This window comes from Lepisma saccharinum, chromosome 30, assembly GCF_977018435.1.
Source record: "Lepisma saccharinum chromosome 30, izLepSacc3.1, whole genome shotgun sequence".
In the NCBI taxonomy this organism is placed as follows: Eukaryota; Metazoa; Arthropoda; class Insecta; order Zygentoma; family Lepismatidae; genus Lepisma; species Lepisma saccharinum.
The window spans coordinates 21,151,060-21,173,388 of NC_139258.1; the positions used below are offsets into that span (position 1 = coordinate 21,151,060).

The window sequence follows — 22,329 nt, forward strand, 5'->3', positions numbered from 1 at the left end:
GTGTCCCCTTTTCCATTGCCTCAGGCAAGGGGGGAATGTGTCCGACTCTACCCATGTGTCGACGGGAGCTCCGGACCAAATTTAATTGGTCATTAGCTACTGAAATTATACAGGGAGGTTATTTCAGGCGTTCACCGTCACAGCGTCGGCCGCCGAGCGGTACCTTCATGCAACAGGTCCCGGCAAATTGACTTACAGGAAGTCCGTAACAGACACCGCTTGTTTTGTAATATTTCCACTGTTCACAATTACAGTTACAATTACAATTGAAATAAGCACGTAGCTTGTCGCAAGGATGCTGGAAAAGGTGTCCTCCCAAATACAAATATTTATGGCACCTTATTTCTGACATCTAATCTTAGATTAGACATCGCTACTTTATCACAGAAAGGGAAGACAGCATCACGGCGCATAAAGCAAACCGAAAGCGTAAAATGATATTTAAAAGTAATAATAGTGATGATCACTAACCTCCTGTGTTATAAGAGATGTTGAAAATGACCTCCTTCAACAGCAATACAACACGTTTCTTAGGTTCAAGAGATCCTGTCTCTCGTAATTGCCTGACCAATTTTCTGCAAGAATTCGTTTTCACGTAATTATCGTACATAAAAACTCTTTGTTCAAAAGTATATTTGTTTAGCGGCATAACTAATGAATGAATAACAACACACAATAAAGCACTAGAACTGAATAGCACACCAAATCAATAACAGTATAAAAAACACGCGTACTGATAAACGCAAACAGAAGTGAGCATGAGGAGGGTACGGTACACTCACTACGTCTGGTAGCCGACAGTGTTGCTAACCATTTTTCGGCAATGTCCCTACGCCAAGTAAAGCGACTAAAGAATACAACACCTCATGAGCATGCAAAACAGAAGATAAAATATACACATTTACTTACCAAATCTTTCTGCTCGGTGCTTCCACAATTAACGAAGGAGCGAGTTTACAATACAGGGCCCCTCCCAGTTTTTTTGTAATATTTCGCATACTCACTAATTGAGGCCTCCTAATCACGAATTTGAAGTTAAAATTTATGGGTCACGTGTAGAAATTGCAAAATAAGTTAAATTGAGTGGTCCGCGATCGGCACGATTGCTCATTATTTACCAGAAGATTTTGTGTTTCAAATACTTAAAAAACAAAATATACATTCGTGATATTACTACGACCCCAAATTTTAACTACGTTTGCCTATCCTAACCTAACCTAACCTTACCTGAATGGTTTGTGGGGCTACCCGTGCATGGTTTTTCTACCCCAAATTTTAACTATGTTTGCCTTGCCAAACCTAACTTAACCTAACCTTAGCGAGAATGGTCAGTGGGGCTATCCGTGAATGGTTTTGAGCTAATTGTGATTACGAACCGATAAAAAATCTTATTTTCGTAGCACTTTAACGGCAAACGTTCATCATCGAAGACGCCATTTTTCGTATCCTGCAATTTTACGATCGATGCACTGTTGCCAAACTTACCTGTAATCAAATCAGTCCACACTCCACATGTTCTTCTACATCGTGATTGTCGCTGTCACATGTAAGCACCTTCTTTGGGCAATATACCGAAATCCATAAGTTTATTAATTAGCCCACGGCAATCCTCCTGCACACTCCACCTAAAAATCTGTACAACATTAACAAGGTTTTTACTGTTCTTTTCCGCCATTCTTGCACGATCCATGCTCTCCAAGTATGAAATCAACAGTGTGGCAACGCTGTAGACAGCGTAACTAATTGCGAACGTCGTCAATTGTTCATATCAACAAATATAGCTACCATAATTGTATACTGAGAATCATTGCGAGGATTGAAAAGCTTATTTTACAACTTCTACACGTTGATGAACAATTTTTTCACGTCACCCCAACATGTTAACTTGAGATAATCATCACGACTAATTATTTCGTGAGTATAAGACGTAGCATAGAAATTACAGAAGGGTCCGGTATTGTAAATTCTTGCGTTAATGAATAATAGGGGTGTGCGGGACGGGAATTTTTATTAAATCCCGACATTCGGGACGAAAAAATTTGCAACGGGAAATGTTCGAAATTTCCCGAAGCTCTGGAAATCTCGAATTCTACACGTCATTTTCACTTTAAGTGATTGTTTTTGCATTTCTAGAATGAAAACTTACAATTTCCGATAAGTTCCAGAAACTTGCAATGCAGAAAACGTCGAGAATTAACGACTTTTTAAAGTGACCATTCGGTATTTCCCGACTGCTTGGGATCCCGAAAAGTCGGTAAGTCATTTCCCGAAGTCGGGATCGGGACGGGAATTTTTTTTCCCGATCCCGGTCCCGACTTTTCGGGATCCCGCACATCCCTAATGAGTAACGTTGAGTCGTTTACTGTTGATTATGTTATTTGAAGTCATACATGTTGCTGTTGTGAAGTGATAAAGGTTGGTTGGTGATGCTGTATTTCCTGCAGTCTTGAACAATTCTGGTCCCATTTTATTTCTCTTTTTTGTTTTTGTATCACTTAACGTTGAAAATATTCTTTCAGTTTCCGCGTTAGAATGTGGCAATGTTAGCACTATTTTCGCGAGAGGGGAAATGTTTTCAAAAAAGAACTTGCCTTCAAAGTTCTTGGTAACCGATAACATGTTCCAAAATTCTGATGGAGATTTGTTGGTTAGTTCTTTTTTCTCCTCCTCGCTAAAGTATGCAGATAAACTAATCCATTCATTCCAAACCGAGCACGAAGAAAGTGCAACTGACTGGCGAGTAAGCTTTGCACAATAAAATGTTATTTTCCAAGATTGAAAAAAGTCCCTACGTTTTCCCTTATTTGGTAAAATCTGAAACTACGCGGGCGAAATATAGTGAAAAGTCCCTATGCGTAGGGACATGTCCCTACGGTTGGCATCACTACCGACAGTGTCGCATTCGTTCAGTATGAAGCGCCCTCTCGCGGCTGACAACTCCCACCAACCCCGATAAGCTGCCGGCGCTCTCGTGACAACTGAGGATAAAATAACGATATCTAATCTAAGATTAAATGTCAGAAACAAGGTGCCAGAAATATTTGTATTTGGGAGGACACATTTTCCAGCATCCTTGCGACAAGGTACGAGCTTATTTCAATTGTAATTGTAACTGTAATTGTGAAAAGTGGAAATATTACAAAACAAGCTGTTTTTGTTACGGACTTCCTGTAAGTCAATTTGCCGGGACCTGTTGCATGAAGGTACCGCTCGGCGGCCGACGCTGTGACGGTGAACGCCTGAAATAACCTCCCTGTAGCTTTACCTCTACTAAGGTAGATGTTTTTGAAACAGCACATTTTCACACATTAAATAACAAAACTCATCACTACAAATCATGGCAATAGCTGAATGAAAAAAAATATAAATAAGCGAAATTAAGTTCAATCATAATTGAAAATACAATTAAAATATGAGGTCATCTGTCCCCCCATCCCCCCCCTCTCAGGTCAATACCATGTCACCTGCAAGACCTAGGCACTCTCTATTCCATCAGATAGTCGTATCAGTGCACTGTACCCAAACCCACCTCCCTTAATTACCAGATTGCATTTCACTAAGAAATTGCTTCAACGAGGGACCACTGGACTATCCCTACTCACCAATTCCCTAACTACTTGTGCACGTGCCCCCCTCCTCCTCTCACTTCCAACCAGAAAGCGAGTAATTAGCGGTGGTGTAGATATCTTTTTACATTCTGTGGTTGTTATTTTCAAATAAAAAAGAACAACACTTGCGCAACAAACCAGTGCCACCGCCCCTTTGGAATAGTGTGTCAGGTTACAAACTGACCTCATTACTAATATATTATCACATCTAACTACTTTAAAATATATAACCCTCTCCACCCTCCAAAAGTGCTACATATAATCTTGTTGAACAAGAAAGTACTACAAAGCTAATTGGTTTATCGACGAGGGATAGTCGGAAAGAAAGTTTCCCTAGTCTGCCATATGCAGAGAGTTTTATTCTAGAGAAAGAACATGTTGAGCAGAAAGAGGCATCATTACACTAATTTTTCACATAGTCCCCAGCAAATTCAGGCACTTCCCATACCGCTTCACAAGTTTCGAGAAACCCTGTTTGTAAAACTGAGTGACCTGTTTACAGATGAAGTTACGAACGGCAGCTTGTACTTCTGCTGTTGTGGTGAAATGCTTCCCTCCCAGTGCCTTCAGAGCAGGAAAAAAATTGGTCAATGTGCACAAGGTCAGAACTGTAGGGTGAGTGGTTCAGGCACTTGCAACCTGTTGTGGCAAGATGGTTGACCATTGCAGCTGCTGTGTGCTGTGGGGTGTTGAGTTGTCATCCAAGCAGAGGATACCTGATGCAAGAATCCTCTAGCCAGTTTGAATTTCAATACTGGAAGTTCCATGTGCAAATTCGTAGTGAACAACAGCTCGAACTTCACCCTTTTTCCATGATTGCAACATACCTCTGACCTCCATGCCGGCCGGGCACATACTTCTAAATTCTTGGTCTTCAACAGAGTAGTATGCTGGTGCCCTCTGCAAGGAAATGCAAAAGATGATGCCTGTATAACCACAACGTATTACCAACCCAAAATCTCCAGGCTTTCTGGGAATACATAGAAGGGAAACTTCTTTCCGACTATTCCTCGTACATCACTTTAGTTAACGTATGGCCACCCTTAATGCAGTCTTGAATATAATCAAGCACCAAGCAGTGGATGCATCCAATAAGATAACTACCCCAGTAGATGGATCCTCCAAACCACAGAGGCAAGAACAGTTTGGTAATTGAAAATGTACAACACCCCCTCTCTATATTAGGAGCCAAAACTGTCTACTCAGTTGTTGTATGGTATAAATGGACTATAAAATGACAATGTGGCAATATGTACACATAAATATCTCATTACAGGAAACATGTTTGTTAGGTAAAAACATGCACAACACAACAAAAGATTACCATGCACTCAATTTTTAACTATTGGTCTAATGTTTCTTAATAATACGTATGCCCGTTAGTGAAGTTTGATACTTTCTGTGAACTAAAATAACTTTTGTGCATTCTGGTGTAATACATTGCAATTCAACATAGACAGAATATCTTAAAGATATTGTGAATTACAATTTTCAATTTACCTTTTGGGAGAACCTAATATCAAGAAATGTCCAACTGTGTACTCAATATTTTATCTTCAGTACTGTGAAAAGTTATGTGGATAAATTCAGTTTATATCACAATAACATCATCGGAACAAAACATGGAATTGATACAATTCCTTAGTTCGAATGCTACTGCTTGTACAGTCCCCAAAATTTAAAATTTATAGTGAACAAAATATAAACCAGTTTCTAGGCAACACGAAAGACAATATAGTTGAATGTGGTTAGTTTTAAATGTTATGTTTTCCTTTTGCAAGGTATTGTTTTATATTGTTGTTAGGTATCATAGTAACCATATTGTTTTTGTTTTTTTGCTCATTATTGTTTCTAAACAACCAATGACATTTAGTAACCAACATATTTTTTCAATATTCTGTAATGTACAGAGTGAAGCTAGTGCACAAGGATCACTTATTGATGCAGCAAGTTTGCCTCAAGTAACATACAGCCTACAGACAGCCAAAGGATTTTCTCTTACTATGGAGGAAACAATGTAGAAAGTCCATATGTGGCACATATTTGTCGTCTATATGATCTCGCCTGCTAGACTTACACACATATCCCCCCACCCCACTACATCAAAATTTATGGATCCAGTCCTTGTGAATTGTGTCATCCTGCATCTGAAACAGTTTCAACAGGATTTACCATCTCGTACCCATTATGAAAAGGCTCAGAACATGGTCCTCATACGTGACCAATCAGGTGAACCTGATGGGTGTGGCCATTGGTGGATTAAACGTGATTGGCTCCCACAATCTCAGCATTGACCACAAAGCATCATGATGACAATTAGGGAGCTACTTGAAAAGAAGTAGTAACAGGATCCGGTCTTGAAAGCCAGAAAACAGCAACGATGGGACCCGATGCACTGACCACGTGTCACTCAAATAGAAAAAGTTCTGGCAGGCCCTGGCCCTTAGAGGACTATTGGGTCATGGAGTTTAGTTTTTAAATAAGCACATATAAAGACACCTAACCTATTCCATTTCCTTTTCAGCTGTCTTGCAAACTATAAATTAACTTATAAAATAACATAGAAAATGAAGGGTGTCTCAAAAGAATGGGAAATTTTGAATTGTGCCCTGGCAATCATGGGAGGTTGGTAGCACTGAATGGCAACGCTGCTCACATCATCTTGCCATTTAGTAATTATGGAGCACTGGAGTGGTGTGCAGCGTGCCTTTGTGCTCAAAGCATATTACAAGAATGGCAGTGTAGAGGCCGAGCCCAAGATCGCCTGACCTCACAGTATGCGACTTCTTCTTGTGGGGTCATCTTAAGAGCGAGGTTTACCGTACTTGACCTGCAACAACAGAAGAACTTAAGGCTTGGCTGGACCTTTGGCAGGTGTAAGGGTGAATTTTTTCAAATTTTCCTCTCCATTTGAAAAACCTCTTCGATAATTCAAAATATGAAAAATTACATACGCTTAGAGTTCCTTCTAGAGCAATGACGTGAAATTTCGTGTAGTTGTCTGTCACAGTTGTCTAGATATTATCAATAGTTTCGCGATTACGTAAGTCTATTAAACTATTGATAATATCTAGACAACAGTGAAAGAAAACTATATGAAAATTAACGTCAATGCTTTAGAAGGAATTCTAAGCGTATGTAATTTTTCATATTTTGAAACATCCAAGAGGTTTTTCAAATGGAGAGGGAAATTTGAAAAAAATCGCCCATTCGAATGACAAAGGTCCAGCCGAGCCTTAAGGCAAGAATATGAGAGGAAATTGCCAGAATTTCTCTTGCAAGGTTACGTTACATCATGCACAATGTCTCTCTCTCACAGACTGCAGGAATATCTCCGCAGAGAAGGTCTGTGGCATTTTGTCTTCAAGAATTAACTTCACGGTATGAAATTCAACAATGGCATGCTCTGGCTTCACTAAATGTTTCGAAGGTATGTGTTCTCTTTCACTAATCTCCGTTCCAAAATTTCCTGTTCCTTTGAGCCACCCTGTATATTGATCACAGCATCAACATATTTATTTTCCAATAATATTAAGATGACGTAAAGCAACAGGTATAAATAAAATTTCAAGACTAAACTAAAAACCTGAAATCAATTACTGTGCATCATTAGATATATAATTCCCTTTTAATATAAATTTTCAAATTACAAAATGCATTCATTACCACACAGTAAAAATATAAGAAATCCAGTGGTCACTCTAACATAGTCTTTTCTCACTTTCTTAACAAATATTATACACTCACTTATGTTTACACTTTAAAAGAATATTTATATGCACTATACAGGTACTTCTTAACTATTAGTCATTTACACTATGTACAATGAAGATTGTTATCTGAGATTGGCTTTTAAGAAATTTGTTTCAAGATGATTCTGTCTGGTTTAAGAGTCTGTATCTTTCTGATTCTTACTTATACTTCAAGACTAACAATTTAAATTTTCTCAGTATATAAATGTTGAATATATAAGCAAGCATTAAGCCATCCGAGTTTTGCTTCAAAATATCCATAGGTTCATATGAAAGACAATCAGAAGTTTTATTACTTAACCAGTCATTTAATCATATAAGGGGATTTAACAGGAAGGTGACAAGCTACACTCACCTGTCCATGTGTGTTGTCAACTTGTTCCAGGAAAGAGTGGTTAGTTTGGTGTCTGTGTGGAGCTTGTGGTGAAGTATCAACTAATGTGTGTGTAGCTTGTGGTGAAGTGTCTACTCATGCATATGTGTGTGTAGTTTGTGATTAAGTGTCTTACTCAGGGGGTGTGTAGTTTGTGGTTGATTGATTTGGTTTATTTGACTTGGCATTTCTGTCAATTTTGGTTAATTCTGAAGATGAGGATGAGTGAATGGAAACTCGCAAACAACACCCATGCTCAGGATGGGATTCGAACCCAGAACCCCTGGTTTTCTAACATGCTGTGCTACCCACTCTGCTATGGAGATTGACATATGTACCATATTTATTCATGTATAATGTGCACCTTTTCACCCCCCCCCCCCTCCCTAAAAAATCCTGGTATAGTAGACTTGCGATTATCCGAGCTAATTGGGACCGAGATTACCTCGGATACGTAAAAACTCTGATAATATGGAGATAATGTGCTAATAGGTCGTAAATGACGTAACAACACTTAAAACTGTATAGTAATTATTTATTACTACTACAACATAAATGAGAAGATTACTTTTTCCACTTAGAATAGGCCTACACAGACTTAAACACCACCGTAACGATCGGATACACCGACAATGTAACGAACACGTGCAGCACGGATGGTGACTTCGACTCCATAAACAAACAGGGGGGTGCGTTATGAAGCACGATGTTTTTCAACCACTCCCTCGGTTAACTCGGAGCCTCGGTTAATCGCGAGTCCACTGTATGTATTATGCACGAAATAATTTGGACAGCCAACATTAAAACCACGGATGTTTTCACTATGTCACTGCATATAACATGTATATATCAACAGGCACAAATACAAATTACCAAGTTGGATTTCTTGAGTAATAATATTTTTTTAAAAAAAACACTATAAAAGTGAAATGGCCATTTTCCATAATTTTTCACTTTGTAATGGAATGTTTTGTGACACCGTGGCATTCTAGCAGAATTCACACAGGCATCACATGGGATGTGTATCAGTGGCATTTGTTGGGTGAGAAACAATAGAAAATAAATTATTTGAGTGCTGCAAATCCATAACATAAATTTGAACTCTTTTTCTTCTACTACAGAATAAACAAGGTGGTTGCAGAAGTGAAAGGTTTGGGAAGCTAAACACAGTGGAGGGATAGAAGGGAAGATGGGGTGGATTGGTGACTCATTGTATACCTAGGTACACAAGACGATATTCTCATCTTGGTCCACATAGCAACAGGTGACTCACTGAATAGGTATGATGTCATTTGCTCATGATCGTCATAGCAAAAGCTTTGCAACCAACAACTAAGAAAGCCATTTCTTGAACCTGAATTGTACTGCGCATTATATACAAGATATAATTGTTTGTTGCTTCTCCCTAGTTACCAGGGTGCGCATTATACATGCACACATACTATTATACACATGTAAATATGTTACTTTGTGATTAAGTGTCTACTCAGGTTTGTGTAGTTTGTGGTGAAGTGTTTACTCAGGTGTGTGCAGTTTGTGGTGGTGACTTGCCACTTTAATGTAAAACCTCAATGTGTCAGGTTACATGTCACATCAGAGTGAGATCTCCCTTAGACTACATGAAAGTGTGAACCCACTGAGATGATTCATATTGAACCAATATCGCTTGTCAATATCTGCATTGATTTATCTCAAATAGTGAAACAACTTGGCACATAACCACTTACAGACAAGAAAATAAAATATCTAATAGTGAATGGACTGATACTTCTATTTAAGGAAGGTTCCCTGAAATGTTTAAAAAATATTTCAGCAAAAACTTTTCATTTTGGAGAAGAAAGAAAACAAATTTCTGCTGCTGCTCTTTTTTGACGAGGTTATACATTGGCATTATTTGTCATTCCAAGATCAACAGATGCACAAGTGGTTTCCACAAGGAATCAATATAGCAACTAGAAAATGCTCCAAAACTTGCAATTTATATGAAACTACATAGAATTTTCAGTGAAAAATGCAGGTTTGCCCAGCACTCGAAACCTGGTTTCTGACATACCATGCCATTGCTCTACCATTGTGCTACCAAGTAATCCTGGCTTCCCCTGATTTTTCGCTGCAGCTGTTCTACCTGTGCGGAATTATATCAGCTAGTGCTACCACGGGATCTGTTGCCTTTGAAACACTGTAGCATCTCTAAGCTGGGAGAATCCAGGCAACGCCTAAGTCTACAGTGTTTCAAAGGCAACAGATCCCGTTACGGTAGCACTAGCAGAGACAATTCCACACAGGTAAAACAGGGACAGTGAAATATTAGCCGAAGCCAGGCCGGCTTGGTAGCAGTTGTACAGCAATGGCACACAGTATGCCAGAGACCCGGGTTCAAGTCCTAGTCTAGCCTACATTTTTCACTGAAAATTCTACGAAGCATATCTCCTGTGTGTAAAATATTGTTGCAGAGAATAACATGTTCATTACAAATGACTTGAATGTACCAAATCAGGTAGTCTTAAGATATACCATTCTTCCTACGACACTATGGTGGTGAATCAACGTGAAATTCTTTGCAAATACAGGTAAATTACTGATAACAATCCAATGTAATATTGCAAATGTTACAAATCTGAATCTCATTAGTTAATGCTCTTGAAGACTGCAATGTTTTTTCCTTACAAAAAATAATTCTCCATGTTTCAACATCTATTATACTTTACAGAAAATTACATTTATAAATTATATTATTTTCATTAAAAATAACATCGGCAGAATTTATCACTACATTACAGGCTATTTATAGAAATATTGCATCAACAGAATTATTCTTAATTTTATCGATGAATCAATATTAGTCAACACAGATGGAGTGCTACTTAATATATACCATCCATAGAAAATACTGGCAATACCTGTGCATAGTTATAAATCTATATTTTTATAATGGCCTTAACAATGTGATATATCTATGTCAAAATTATGCTAATGTACATCAACAGGCATACTGTAAAAGTGATATGTTCTACATTAACAATGAGGAACTCTCTTAAATGATAATAGACTATAACATGCTAAATAGAGAAACAACTAGTTGATATTTTGCACAAAAGAAGTGCATACATCTCTTGCAAAACTAACAAAGTTTACGTAAGCAACAATGATCTACATGGCAAGTGGTTTGTACAAATAAATCTCTATGTAAGCTTCTTTGCTAAAAATATCTGATACGATAATTCATTCATTCCTCCACTCTCTCATTCTCTCTCTCCTTCACTCATGTACGTATAAAACCTAATAACAAATGTTTTCCCATTATACACCCTGAATATAATCTGTGCAAATATATAGCCTAAAAGGTCACAATCAACATTTTTTGAGTAATTCTTAGAAACTTTTTTTGTATCATGTACCTTTAACTGTGAGCTACATCCTTATGTATCTCCTATCATCATCCCATAAATACTAGTTTTTCTTGTATGTACGCATTGCTTGCATTGTAGAATTATTTTCCTGTAGTTTACGGTTATTACAAACATAAGAAAACAGTTTTTCTTTGTGACGTTTCAGGAGAACGTAAGAAACCCAAGAACAGGTTTGTCAACTCATATCATCGAAGAGAAGCATTTGATTAGAAAGAGAAGGGTTTGAAAAAGATTAACGGGAAACACAGAGTTGAATGTCTGGGAAGCTTCGTTCATTGCAGAAGAACACTGGAATAAATTAAATAATGAAAATGGTAACATAGATCCAGTATGGAGTTTTCCTTTTCACAAATGGAGTAAGCCACCATCTTTAAAATTTAATGTAACAGAAAACATCAAAAGACTTTGTGAAAACAATGATGAATTTGAATTACCTGATGATATTTGGGATTCATAATTTAAAAAATCTGAAATAAAAAACAAAACAGACTGCTTCTTTTCACAGTTAAGTTGCTATATTACAACAATGTAACACTGACAACATCCATTATATAAGGGATTCTTTTTGTTTAAAAAATTACTAACCATTGTTATAACTGTATCTTTAGTCAAAATGAAAATAAATGTCTGATGAAAGGAGCGTATGTTCTCCTGAAACGTCACAAAGAAAAACTGTTTTCTTATGCTTGTAATAACCGTAAACTACAGGAAAATATTCCCATAAATACGAGGGTAAGTCATTAAATAACAGGAATTTTATTTTAAACTTCATGGAGAGTTATGCACAACGAAAATATTTCCTTAGCAACATGCCATCAAGGTATCGTGATGATCAAGTAGTATGCACTTCCACAGTAGCTTATACAACATGGATGCTCAGCATTGACTTGCACCGTAAGAGCAACAATGGGAGCATGTATGGAAAGATCCGTTTTAAAAAACGGATGACGAAATGTTAGTGATGAACTCTGGAGTGGGAGGCCAGTTTGTGTGGCAACTGGGTCAGTGAAACAGCTGATCGACCAACAAATTCGATGATTTATTTCACTCTAAATATGACTTCTCTCCAGGTTCAGTGACATTCAGTGGCCCTCCGTATCCCTGACCTCATTGTACCCGACTTTAGTTTGTGGGGGAACCTGATGGCTCGTACCCTCCCTGATCTCAACAACCTCAAAATTGTGATTAGCAAGGAAATTGTTGTTGTTACACCAATCTGTGGTGACTGTGGTGAGTAATGGCCAGTGTATAATGAACAATGCAACAATGCATGACGCTAATGGAGGGCATCTCAAGGACGTAATATTAAGAAAAGAAGGTCTGAACTGTAAATCCAAGACTATAATGTGCCTAACATGGTTCATTTCATGTAATTTCTTTGTACAATAAATCAGATACATTTTAAAAATGGGAAACATTAAATGCTGCACCCTGTATATGGAATGAGTTTGATTTTCGTTCCTCAATTACTAAAAACTTTGTTGTTACCTTCATGTTAATTGTTTATTAAGCCTGTTTAGATGTATAAGCTGTGCATCTCTTCGAAGAGATGGAAGTTTGTAGCACTGAAACGTTGAGAATGTAGAAGTCACACCACAGAATGGACGAAGGTGAAAAAACTTCAAAAACACGAAAATGTTAAATTGGTAAACTGAGTTCCACTGTACTGACTTTTAGAATGAATGATGAATTTATGAAATAGATGAGAGAATGAACATAAAGAAATATCCATGCCTTACTTATGATTTAAGCCTAGTAGAACTGAATGTATAGTAGATTACACAAACTACTCCAACCAGCTGCACCCTTCAATATTGCCAGATCAGGATCACTAACCTATTCATCTCGATTGAAATCAACAATTTTAAAGTAAAATTTGCGACCTTTTAGGCTGTTTGTTAAAACTTTTAGGAAGATAATATATAGTACAAACAATGCCCCAAATAAAACGCAAAGACAAATCACAGCTTAAGCTTGTTTTAACACTAAATAATACTACTGGTACATCTTAAAAGAATGCCCTCTTTGGCGACTATACAAATATAATTGAGATATGCATAACACAGAACTCTGTATATAAAAAATATCATTTATATGCCACGGAGTTCTTCTAAACATATTTTCAGTAAAAAAACAGTTAACAGGATGGCATTATCGTACTGCTACAATTATGGTGAGGAACATCCATATTTCTTATCACTTTTGTCACCTCCTATATTTACACATGCTCAGATGATCACAAAAATATTTTATAATAAGAAAAAGAACACATTATTTAACTTAAAATACAAAATTTGTAGAATGTATGGACCCTTTCCAGTACGTATCTACATTCATTAACAACATATTTGCTAAATGCAAGATACAGTTAAGTTTTTAACTATGTGAAACAAATATATCTAGACATTTCGGAAGTTAAGAGTTCGCCATAAACCTCTTCATCTCAGATTCAAAAGGAAGTGTGATACTGACTAGATATTGATCAAGTTGGGTTTTGAATCAAATGTTCAAATTGATTATTAAGAATGCAAAAGAAGTGTGAACGATTACACAAGTGTAACTGTTAGAAAAAATATGATACATTATCCAAACATGTAGAACACGTTGTCCCAAAATGTAGGGCACATTGTTGCAAAATGTAGGACACATTATTCCAAAATGAAGGGCACACTGTCCAAAATGAAGGGCACATTGTCCCAAAATGAAGGGCACATTGTCCCAAAATGGAGGGCATATTGTCCCAAAATGTAGGGCACATTAAATGATGCAATAGAATTACAGTTTCAAGACTATATCAGTTATTCAAAGTGAGAAATATATTTGAAAATCCAGTTAAGAAAGTAGGAGTGTAAGGCACTAATACAGCACATTCGTAATGATGAAAGCATTGCTTTGACGCCATTGCTTGTCACATCACTAATGTTCTTTATTTCATCGATGTCTCGTTTCAAAATGGGGGCGACAGCCAGGAGGTGCTAGTCTGGTTTCCTGCACCACAGCAAGTGTTAGCTGTAGCTTCTGCTATGTGACTTGAGCTGCAGGTCGCGTACAGCAAGCAAATGCATAGGAGTTTATCGTCCCACAGAGGCAATGACCACAATATTTTATATCATGCTGGTGTTTTCTATTGTTTTTCTGGGACCTCAAGTTATTGTTAACTTTGGTAACACAAGTAGATCAAAACTGACGAAAGTCATGATAGATCAAACACAAAAAAAACCTGAACGTGTATTTAGTTATTAAAGGTCACTCCTCTATAAACAAAGCTAATTATGACAATGAAGATGAATGACGATTAGATAAAACAAAGAATGATAGAACACGCATATCCTGCATGCAAGTCATAAAATCACACAACCTAGAGTATTGTCAGACGCCATTATAGCAGACTGCAACTACCCACAATTCCCAAAACTCATGGCTGAAATGATGAATGGAAGCGCTGAAGTCATTGATAAAATAACGAATATGTGGATGCACATTAATATGGGCTAAGCCGATACTGATAAAATTAAATTTGTAAAAGGATGCTGCACAATATTTCATACATTGGATGGAGTTCTTGTAGATTTCCTTTATTATACTGGCTTTGCTGTTTACTACAGCCTAATCTATCATGCTCAAACTAGTATATCACGAGAAAATTGTGCATGAAATATCTGATAAAATTTCATTTCAAACAACGAACAAGCCCCAAAAACCCAGAGAATTCAGTTGTAACTCTTAATATGCCTCCTCCATTTATTGTGCTGCATTACTGAACAAGGAAGACTATAGAATTTTTAAATACAACAATAACAATGATAATAAAATTAACCTGTTATATATACTGGTCCAATGCTAATTGGTTGTCAAACCTTATTGTCTTTTAGAAGAACATTATAAAATATAAAATAATAATAATAAAAGATAAGGTTGTTACTGGCCCAGCATTGTTGGGGCTACACATAAAAATAAAAATTATAAAGGCACATTTAAATACGAAAATGAGGGAAAAAGTTGACATATAAAATTTAAGAAAAGGAATCAACTTTAACTTCAGATCTGCTCTTGAATAATAACTGGCAGTGAGAATATAACAGAACTTGAAAGAAACATGTAAAAAAGAATGGAAGTGCAACAAAGGCAACAATGATTGGATTAACACACACACACTGATGGCGAGGCAATGGCAGTACAGAAAAATGAGATTTTCTTTGCCTCACATAGTCCATTAAAATCTACAATAATCGCCTAAAAAAAACTAGCATATCTTCAATCCTACAGCCATGATTCTAACAGTTAAGTAATATCTTTTTGCGGGATTAGTTCCCTGATGTTCATGTACTCTGGATCAGAAAGAAATAATTCCATGAGGTCGCTGAACCTTGGCCTGTCCCTTGGGTGGTACGACCAGCACTGCTCCATTATCCTGTACACGGAATCAGGGCATCTCGGAGGGCACGGAAGACGATCACCTTGTTCCACTAATTGAATCACCTGGCAATGTACACAATAAAGTTGAGTCAATACAGGTTGGTTAGATTCCTGGTGATATCAACATTGTGTATGCTTTATTATTCAAAGGTTGTCGACAAACCTTTGATTGATTGTACTATTGTCGACAAACCTTTGATCGATTGTACTATTGTCGACAAACCTTCGATCGATTGTACTATTAGAAAGAGGTGTGTTATTTTGGGTGCAACAATTAGAGGGCAACAGGAGAACCTAGATCCTTCAAATATGACATTTAAAAAAATTATGAACATATGTTCTGTTTTTTTCCTCCTCTAAATTGGGGAACAAGAATTGCATGTAGTCTTCTGTCTACACTTTGTAGGTACAACACCAGTTTCACACATTATACATTCAGTCTTCATGGTCCCAGCATAGCAAAATGTTATAAACTTTTCCTTGATTTTACGTTTTTCCGCATTTAAAATTCTTTCAGTTTGGTCTATGTTGGAAATATGGAAATACTGAATATGAAAGACCTGTCACTCCGAAGGAAAACAAACAAACAGATTTCATCTCTCTCTGAGAATGATTATCAAAGCGTGCTCCAATGCTTTCTTTGGAAAATCCTTCGTCACACCTTCATACTTGCAAAGTTGCCCCAGTCGCAGTTTCGAGCATCTGGAGTCCCTGCTGCAACTTATCAGCATGTTTGTCGGAAATAACGGCGGAAAGCGCACGTTTTTGTGAAATATGGATAACGTTCTTCATTCTGTAGCTGCTATTTTGCACTTTCCACTGGATGAACTTGGGAAAAACATCGCACCGTTTGCACGCTTTCAAGAAGGTGCGATGTTTTTCCCAAGTTCATCCAGTGGAAAGTGCAAAATAGCAGCTACAGAAAGAAAGAACGTTATCCATATTTCACAAAAACGTGCGCTGAAATTCGCCGACTGTCTCACACGTGCGAACGACAAAGAAATAGACTGGAAACCACGCTACCACCCGCTAAGTGGGAGCATGCAAAGAATAACATCGAATACATGCTGCAACTCTTGGAAAACCAAAAAACTAGGTCTTTACGCAACAAACTTCACCACTTGGGAGGAACATGGCCGAGTGAGAATGCAATCAACCCACATGACGGACATGGAAAAATCATAATAAATCTGTCAAATCTCTCAATCCCCAACAAATTCAAAGAACTCCTTGCCTACGGCGATAAGTTTAATGTACAAAACAGTAAGCCACCCACCCTCGACCTCATATGTGCGGCAGAAAAAGCAGCTTGTTTTGCTCCCAAACCCCAAGATTCGGAAAACATCAGAACGTCAGCAGCCGGAATTTTTCAAAAAGTGATGACCAACAGTGAAACCAGGAAGCCTAATCCAGTGCACCAAGAAATCTCTTCTGTCCTCTCCGATTTTGGCAAATGGCTGAACATCAATGATGTTTGGTGTCTAAAGTCTGACAAAACAAACCAGTTCGTAATCATGCACAAAGGTGATTACTCCACGAAAGTGACAGACAAACTAAACAGTGACTCGTACAGTGTCATCAAAAAAGACCCCACAGACAGGTACAATAGAATTGTAAAAAATGCAGTGAAATCTAGTGCCATACTTAGTGAACAAGACCACAAATTCCTCCTCAATCCCCACCCTTCACCTGCCATTGCCTATGGCATTCCTAAAACTCATAAACCTGGAATCCCCATGCGACTTATAATAGCTGGCTTCAATTACCCCACAGTCCACCTAACAAACTGGCTAAAAAACAAAATATCTCATTTCAACCACAAACTAACATACGTGTTCCGCAACAGTGCCAATGCTAAAAATCTGGTAACTTCAATAGTGCAAGCTGACAGTGCAAAATTAGCCAGCATTGATATAGTAGATATGTACAGTTCAATCCCCATAGACCTAGCACTGCGTTCAGTTGAAAGATGGCTGACAACTAACAGAATCCCGGTCCTAGAGGTACAAGAGATAACCAGGCTATTGGAAGTTTGTCTAAAACACAATTACTTTCAGTTCGAAGATAAATTCTACAACCAATCCGAGGGCCTTGCGATGGGCAACCCGCTATCAGCTCCTTTAGCCAACATCGTCATGCACCTGGCTGAAAAAGAGATACTTCACACTCCAGAACTACAACACATCCGATATCAGGTATGCGGACGACACAATAGTTGTATACAAAAAGGCAGAAGAACTCAACCTCCTAGTAAACAAGCTAAATAGCATCCACCCCAGACTCAACTTCACCGTAGAGCATGAAAAACTTGGTAAAATCAACTTCCTGGACATCACCATCAGCCGTGCACTTAACAAATTCACAACCACCGTGTACAGAAAACCGGATGCAGGCAACCAGTACATACATGCTCTCTCTAGCCATCCCCCTAAGCAAAAAGCCAATGTGTGGCTAAACTTTTATCGAAGAGCCTTCTCCTACTGCGGCCAAGAAGAGGATCTACGAGAGGAGATAGCCACCATCACAGAAATAGCCCTGAAACATGGCTACACTGAATCACAACTCTCCACTTGGTGCAGTAAGGCGGAAATACAGGTCAGACACCCTAACCTACCACAATCAACCCATCCACAAGCAGCCCAGCCACAACCAACCCCCAGCGACCAATATAAATGGTTTGCCTTCCCCTACCATCCCACCACTTCCAACCGCATAGCCAAAGCCCTTCTCCCATTTGGCATCAAAGTAGCACACAAACCCAACTCCAAAATAACTGATAAACTGAACAAGCACAAACGGTACTTCCTCTCCCCCCCTTGACAACCCAGGTGTATACGATGCAGAGTGTGAATGCAAGGCTCATTACATCGGCAGGTCCATCAGATCTGTCAATGAAAGAATCCAACAGCACCTAGCAGATGCAAAAAAAGCCCAACCCACTACTGGTCTTGCTAGACATATCAAATACAATAGCCATAAAATTCAAAAGGTTGGAGTCAAACACACTGCCCACACGCTCATAGACACCAAAATCAAGGAAACGCACGCCATAATGCACTTCCCGCACGAACTAAACATCGATAGCGGGCAAGCACACCACACTTGGATTCCACTACTGCAGCAGTTATCGCCCGGAAATAGCAGACGACGCACCAAGATGCACAGCGCACCTGACGGCAGCCAGAGAAGTACGAACAAAAGACGCACGCCAAGCAACAGCGCAGCAAGTTCCAACGAGGATGGTGGCAGTGGCCACTGAAATTAATCGAAAAAGAAGAAAAAACAGCTTCGCGGATAAAAGTGAGTACTAGTTTGTCCGTATTTATATACTACCGCGTCTCTCTTTTCCCAATTATGAATAATATTTATGTCTGAGAAAAATATCATACCAATCACACCAAACCATACATCAAATATGTGTTTAAATGCTTCAAATAACCATAAACTACAAGATATAATCAAAATATCACAATAGCGTTATCATCACAAAATCAATTTTTGTTACAATATTGGTGCAGAACGAATGAGCACATCCATGTCAAGTGCAACAATACCATGCAAAGTAACTGAAATACTGCTTACCTCAGCTCCTTTCATTTCACCATACGGTTGCTCCCCAAAAGAGAACATTTCCCACAGGGTGACACCGTAGCTCCACACATCGCTCGCACTTGAAAAGGTTCCATAGTTATAGGATTCAGGAGCATACCTACATGTAAATGCAAACAAATCAACAAGATACACAATACTGAACACACAGTAGGCATGGGACAGATTTAATCAGTGATCTATCGGTATCGGCTGATATCGGTGTATCGGTAAAATTACTGATTATTTTACTGATCCAATATAGCTATAAATATCTTATAATTTCATGCAATATTCTGCCATTTTGTTATAATCTTTATGGATATAAACATGCAATCTTCATGCACTACTTTTCTTAAAAGTAAATCTCTAAATTTGCAGCTTCTTTTGCATTATAGTCATCAGATAACACACATTTATTGAGGAGGTCAATGAACCATCCAGGTTCTTCAAGGACCATTTGTAATTTAATATTGGATCAGTAGAATATTGGTTATCGGTATCAAGTAAATTTTATATCAATACTTTATCAGTATCGGCCAAAATATATCGATCCATCAATACTACAAAGCACAGAAACTAAAACAAAATCATTATTCCCATTGGAGGATTCAGTATGAAATTATACATGGTGTCCATAAATTAAGTATTTATTTAGTTGAAATAGCAATTTTCCTCGTAATGTTTTTCAGGGTATATATTCGTTACACATTACTTTCAACATGTGCACCATCCACATTACGACACATTTCCTATCCGCCAACAATGGCATGAGAGACATTCTGAAACATTGCCGGAGAGTTGGCAGCAGCAGCTTGTGTAATGTGGTTTCGGAACTCCTCCAATGTAGTAACGGGTAGGGTGAACACACCTCAGCAAGATGGAGCATGCCATTGTGTGTTAGATGTCCGCACATTCCTGAATGCTTACTTTCCTGGGAGATGGATTGGGCACAGGGGAACCCTGGTCTTCACCACCCTACCCATTACCACATTGGAGGAGCTCCAAAACCGTATTACACAGGCTGCTGCCACCATAACACCATCAATGCTCCAGAATGCCTTTCACACTACTGCTGACAGATGGGAAGTGTGTTGTGATGTGCATGGTGCACATGAAAGTAATGTGTAACGAACACATACACTGAAAAGGTTGAGACTAAAATCACAATTTCAGCAAAATAGATACTCAATTTATGGTATTTTATGTTAAACATGTTACTCTATTGCATAGGGTGATACGTCCAAAAATGACACTTCAAAGGGTCAAATATTAACTTGGCACATCACTGATCTACCCTGTATTAACAGTGTGTCACGTAAACAATATATTGAACAGAGGTGCAGAGCAGAATCTGTAAAAGTTATGTTTTTCCATCTCTCCACTTCTAACCTAAGATCCGATTATTCACTAACAAAGCTGCATACCGCTGAGTATGTAATTCCAGCCTCATTTCCTGTGCAGGATTTTCCACTGAGGATAGAGGCTTTGTCCTGTCATCGAAAGGTAAGAACAGAAGTTATGGAATTAGTATAAAACATCCTGCAAGGTCAAGCTCGCTCACAGTTGGCATTAAGAATTTGTGAAGTAAAGTGAGTGCGGGATCGTAATAGTTCGAGGCACGAATAACCTAAGGTGCAAGACACCTCAGTAGTTTGCACCTTGAACCAAGGACAATACATGGATTAATAACATCTCGGTCGGATCTAGGTAAGAACTGAAAGTCTCTACGCTTTAGACTAGTGATGGTAATTGGAGTTTAAAAACAGACATATTTTCTGCAAACTTACCACTTAATGGGCCATCTGCCACCTTGCGTTGCTCGGTAGTACTCGTGTTCTGCTCCCACAGCTCGGGACAACCCAAAGTCGCTGATTTTCACCTGATGCCTTGAAGCAAGAAGAATGTTCCGAGCTGCTAAGTCACGGTGAACAAACCTCTGCTGCTCTAAGTACATCATTCCTAAAAACAAAGATAGCGGCTGTAGTTTACTACTAATAATAATAACAACCCTGACACACACTTTCTAACTTTGGGGTTTTAGGTTAGTCTGTATATAACCTCTTATCAGACTTCTCAAAGGGCATCAAGGTTGTTGTTTTTCTTCTAGAATTACTTGCTGGTTGCGGTAAACGTGGTTTAAAATTACTTACGTAAAATTTAGAAAATTTCGCACTTCCGCATTGCACAGTTTAATGGTTAAATCCTATTAATTTCGAAGATCCACTGTCTTCATTCACAAAAGGGTACGGCCTTTGAAGCAGAGATGGTACCGCGTCACTGCATTGTTTGTTCCCAGGCGGCGGTAGTTGAGATTTCTCCCGTTCGGCGGCGCTGGCATGCGCATCCTGGTTTGCGTCGTCTGCTTCCTGTTGTCTGGTGGCATTGCCGGTTGGGGGGCTGGCTCATGCTGCTCGGCAATGTGCTGTTCCTGTTTCCCGCGCAGCTGGAGGGTGGTCGAGTACCACAGCATCTCCTCCATATCCATACTTCATCCAACCGGCTCTGTCATAGAAAACACTGTCAAAGAAACCTATGCTATCATCCAACAGAAAGCAGCACTGAACCTGGACAGGCACACCCAACTTGGCACCCTGTCCTCAGAAAGATCCCCGACCTGAAAAAGAAAAGATGCGGTACACATACTCGAACCCCTCCAGCTGCGTGGGAAACAGGAACAGCACATTGCCGAGCAGCACGGCCCAGCCCCCCAACCGGTAACGCTACCAGACAACAGGAAGCAGATAATGCAAACCAGGATGCGCATGCCAGTGCTGCCGAATGGGAGAAATCTCAACTACCGCCACCCGGGGAACAAACAATGCAGAGACGCGGTACCATCTCTGCTTCAAACGCCGTACCCTTTTGTGAATGAAGACAGTGGATCTTCGAAATAAACAGGATTTAACCATTAAACTGTGCAATGCGGAAATGCGAAATTTTCTACATTTCACGTAAGTAGAATTACTTGGAACAAAAAAGTTATTAATATCCCTTCTTTCACAGTTTTTTTTAAGCTTCCGACGGTGTACATAAACTTTAAACAGACTTTTCACCCAAAGTAGCTTGATGGCCGAGACGAATTAGCAGAGAACATATTTATGGTGAATAAAAAATCAAGATTTCGGTACAAAAACTGGGCACATTTCAGTATCAAAAGCAGTATAAAAATAGCATATTAG

General features: G+C 38.6%; 1 protein-coding gene across 1 annotated transcript in view; it reads right to left on the reverse strand.

Annotated features, from left to right (window-relative positions):
* Positions 1-8,111: 8,111 nt before the first annotated feature.
* Positions 8,112-22,329, reverse strand: part of Shark (SH2 ankyrin repeat kinase) — a 58,312-nt gene continuing 44,094 nt past the window's right edge. Inside the window, exons 14-16 of the mRNA XM_083115534.1 lie at positions 20,938-21,109; positions 19,142-19,268; positions 8,112-15,622 (exon numbers count right to left, since the gene is read on the reverse strand). Coding sequence (XP_082971660.1) covers positions 15,425-15,622; positions 19,142-19,268; positions 20,938-21,109 — 497 coding nt within the window. The 3' untranslated portion in view covers positions 8,112-15,424. The remainder of the gene's footprint in view (positions 15,623-19,141; positions 19,269-20,937; positions 21,110-22,329) is intronic.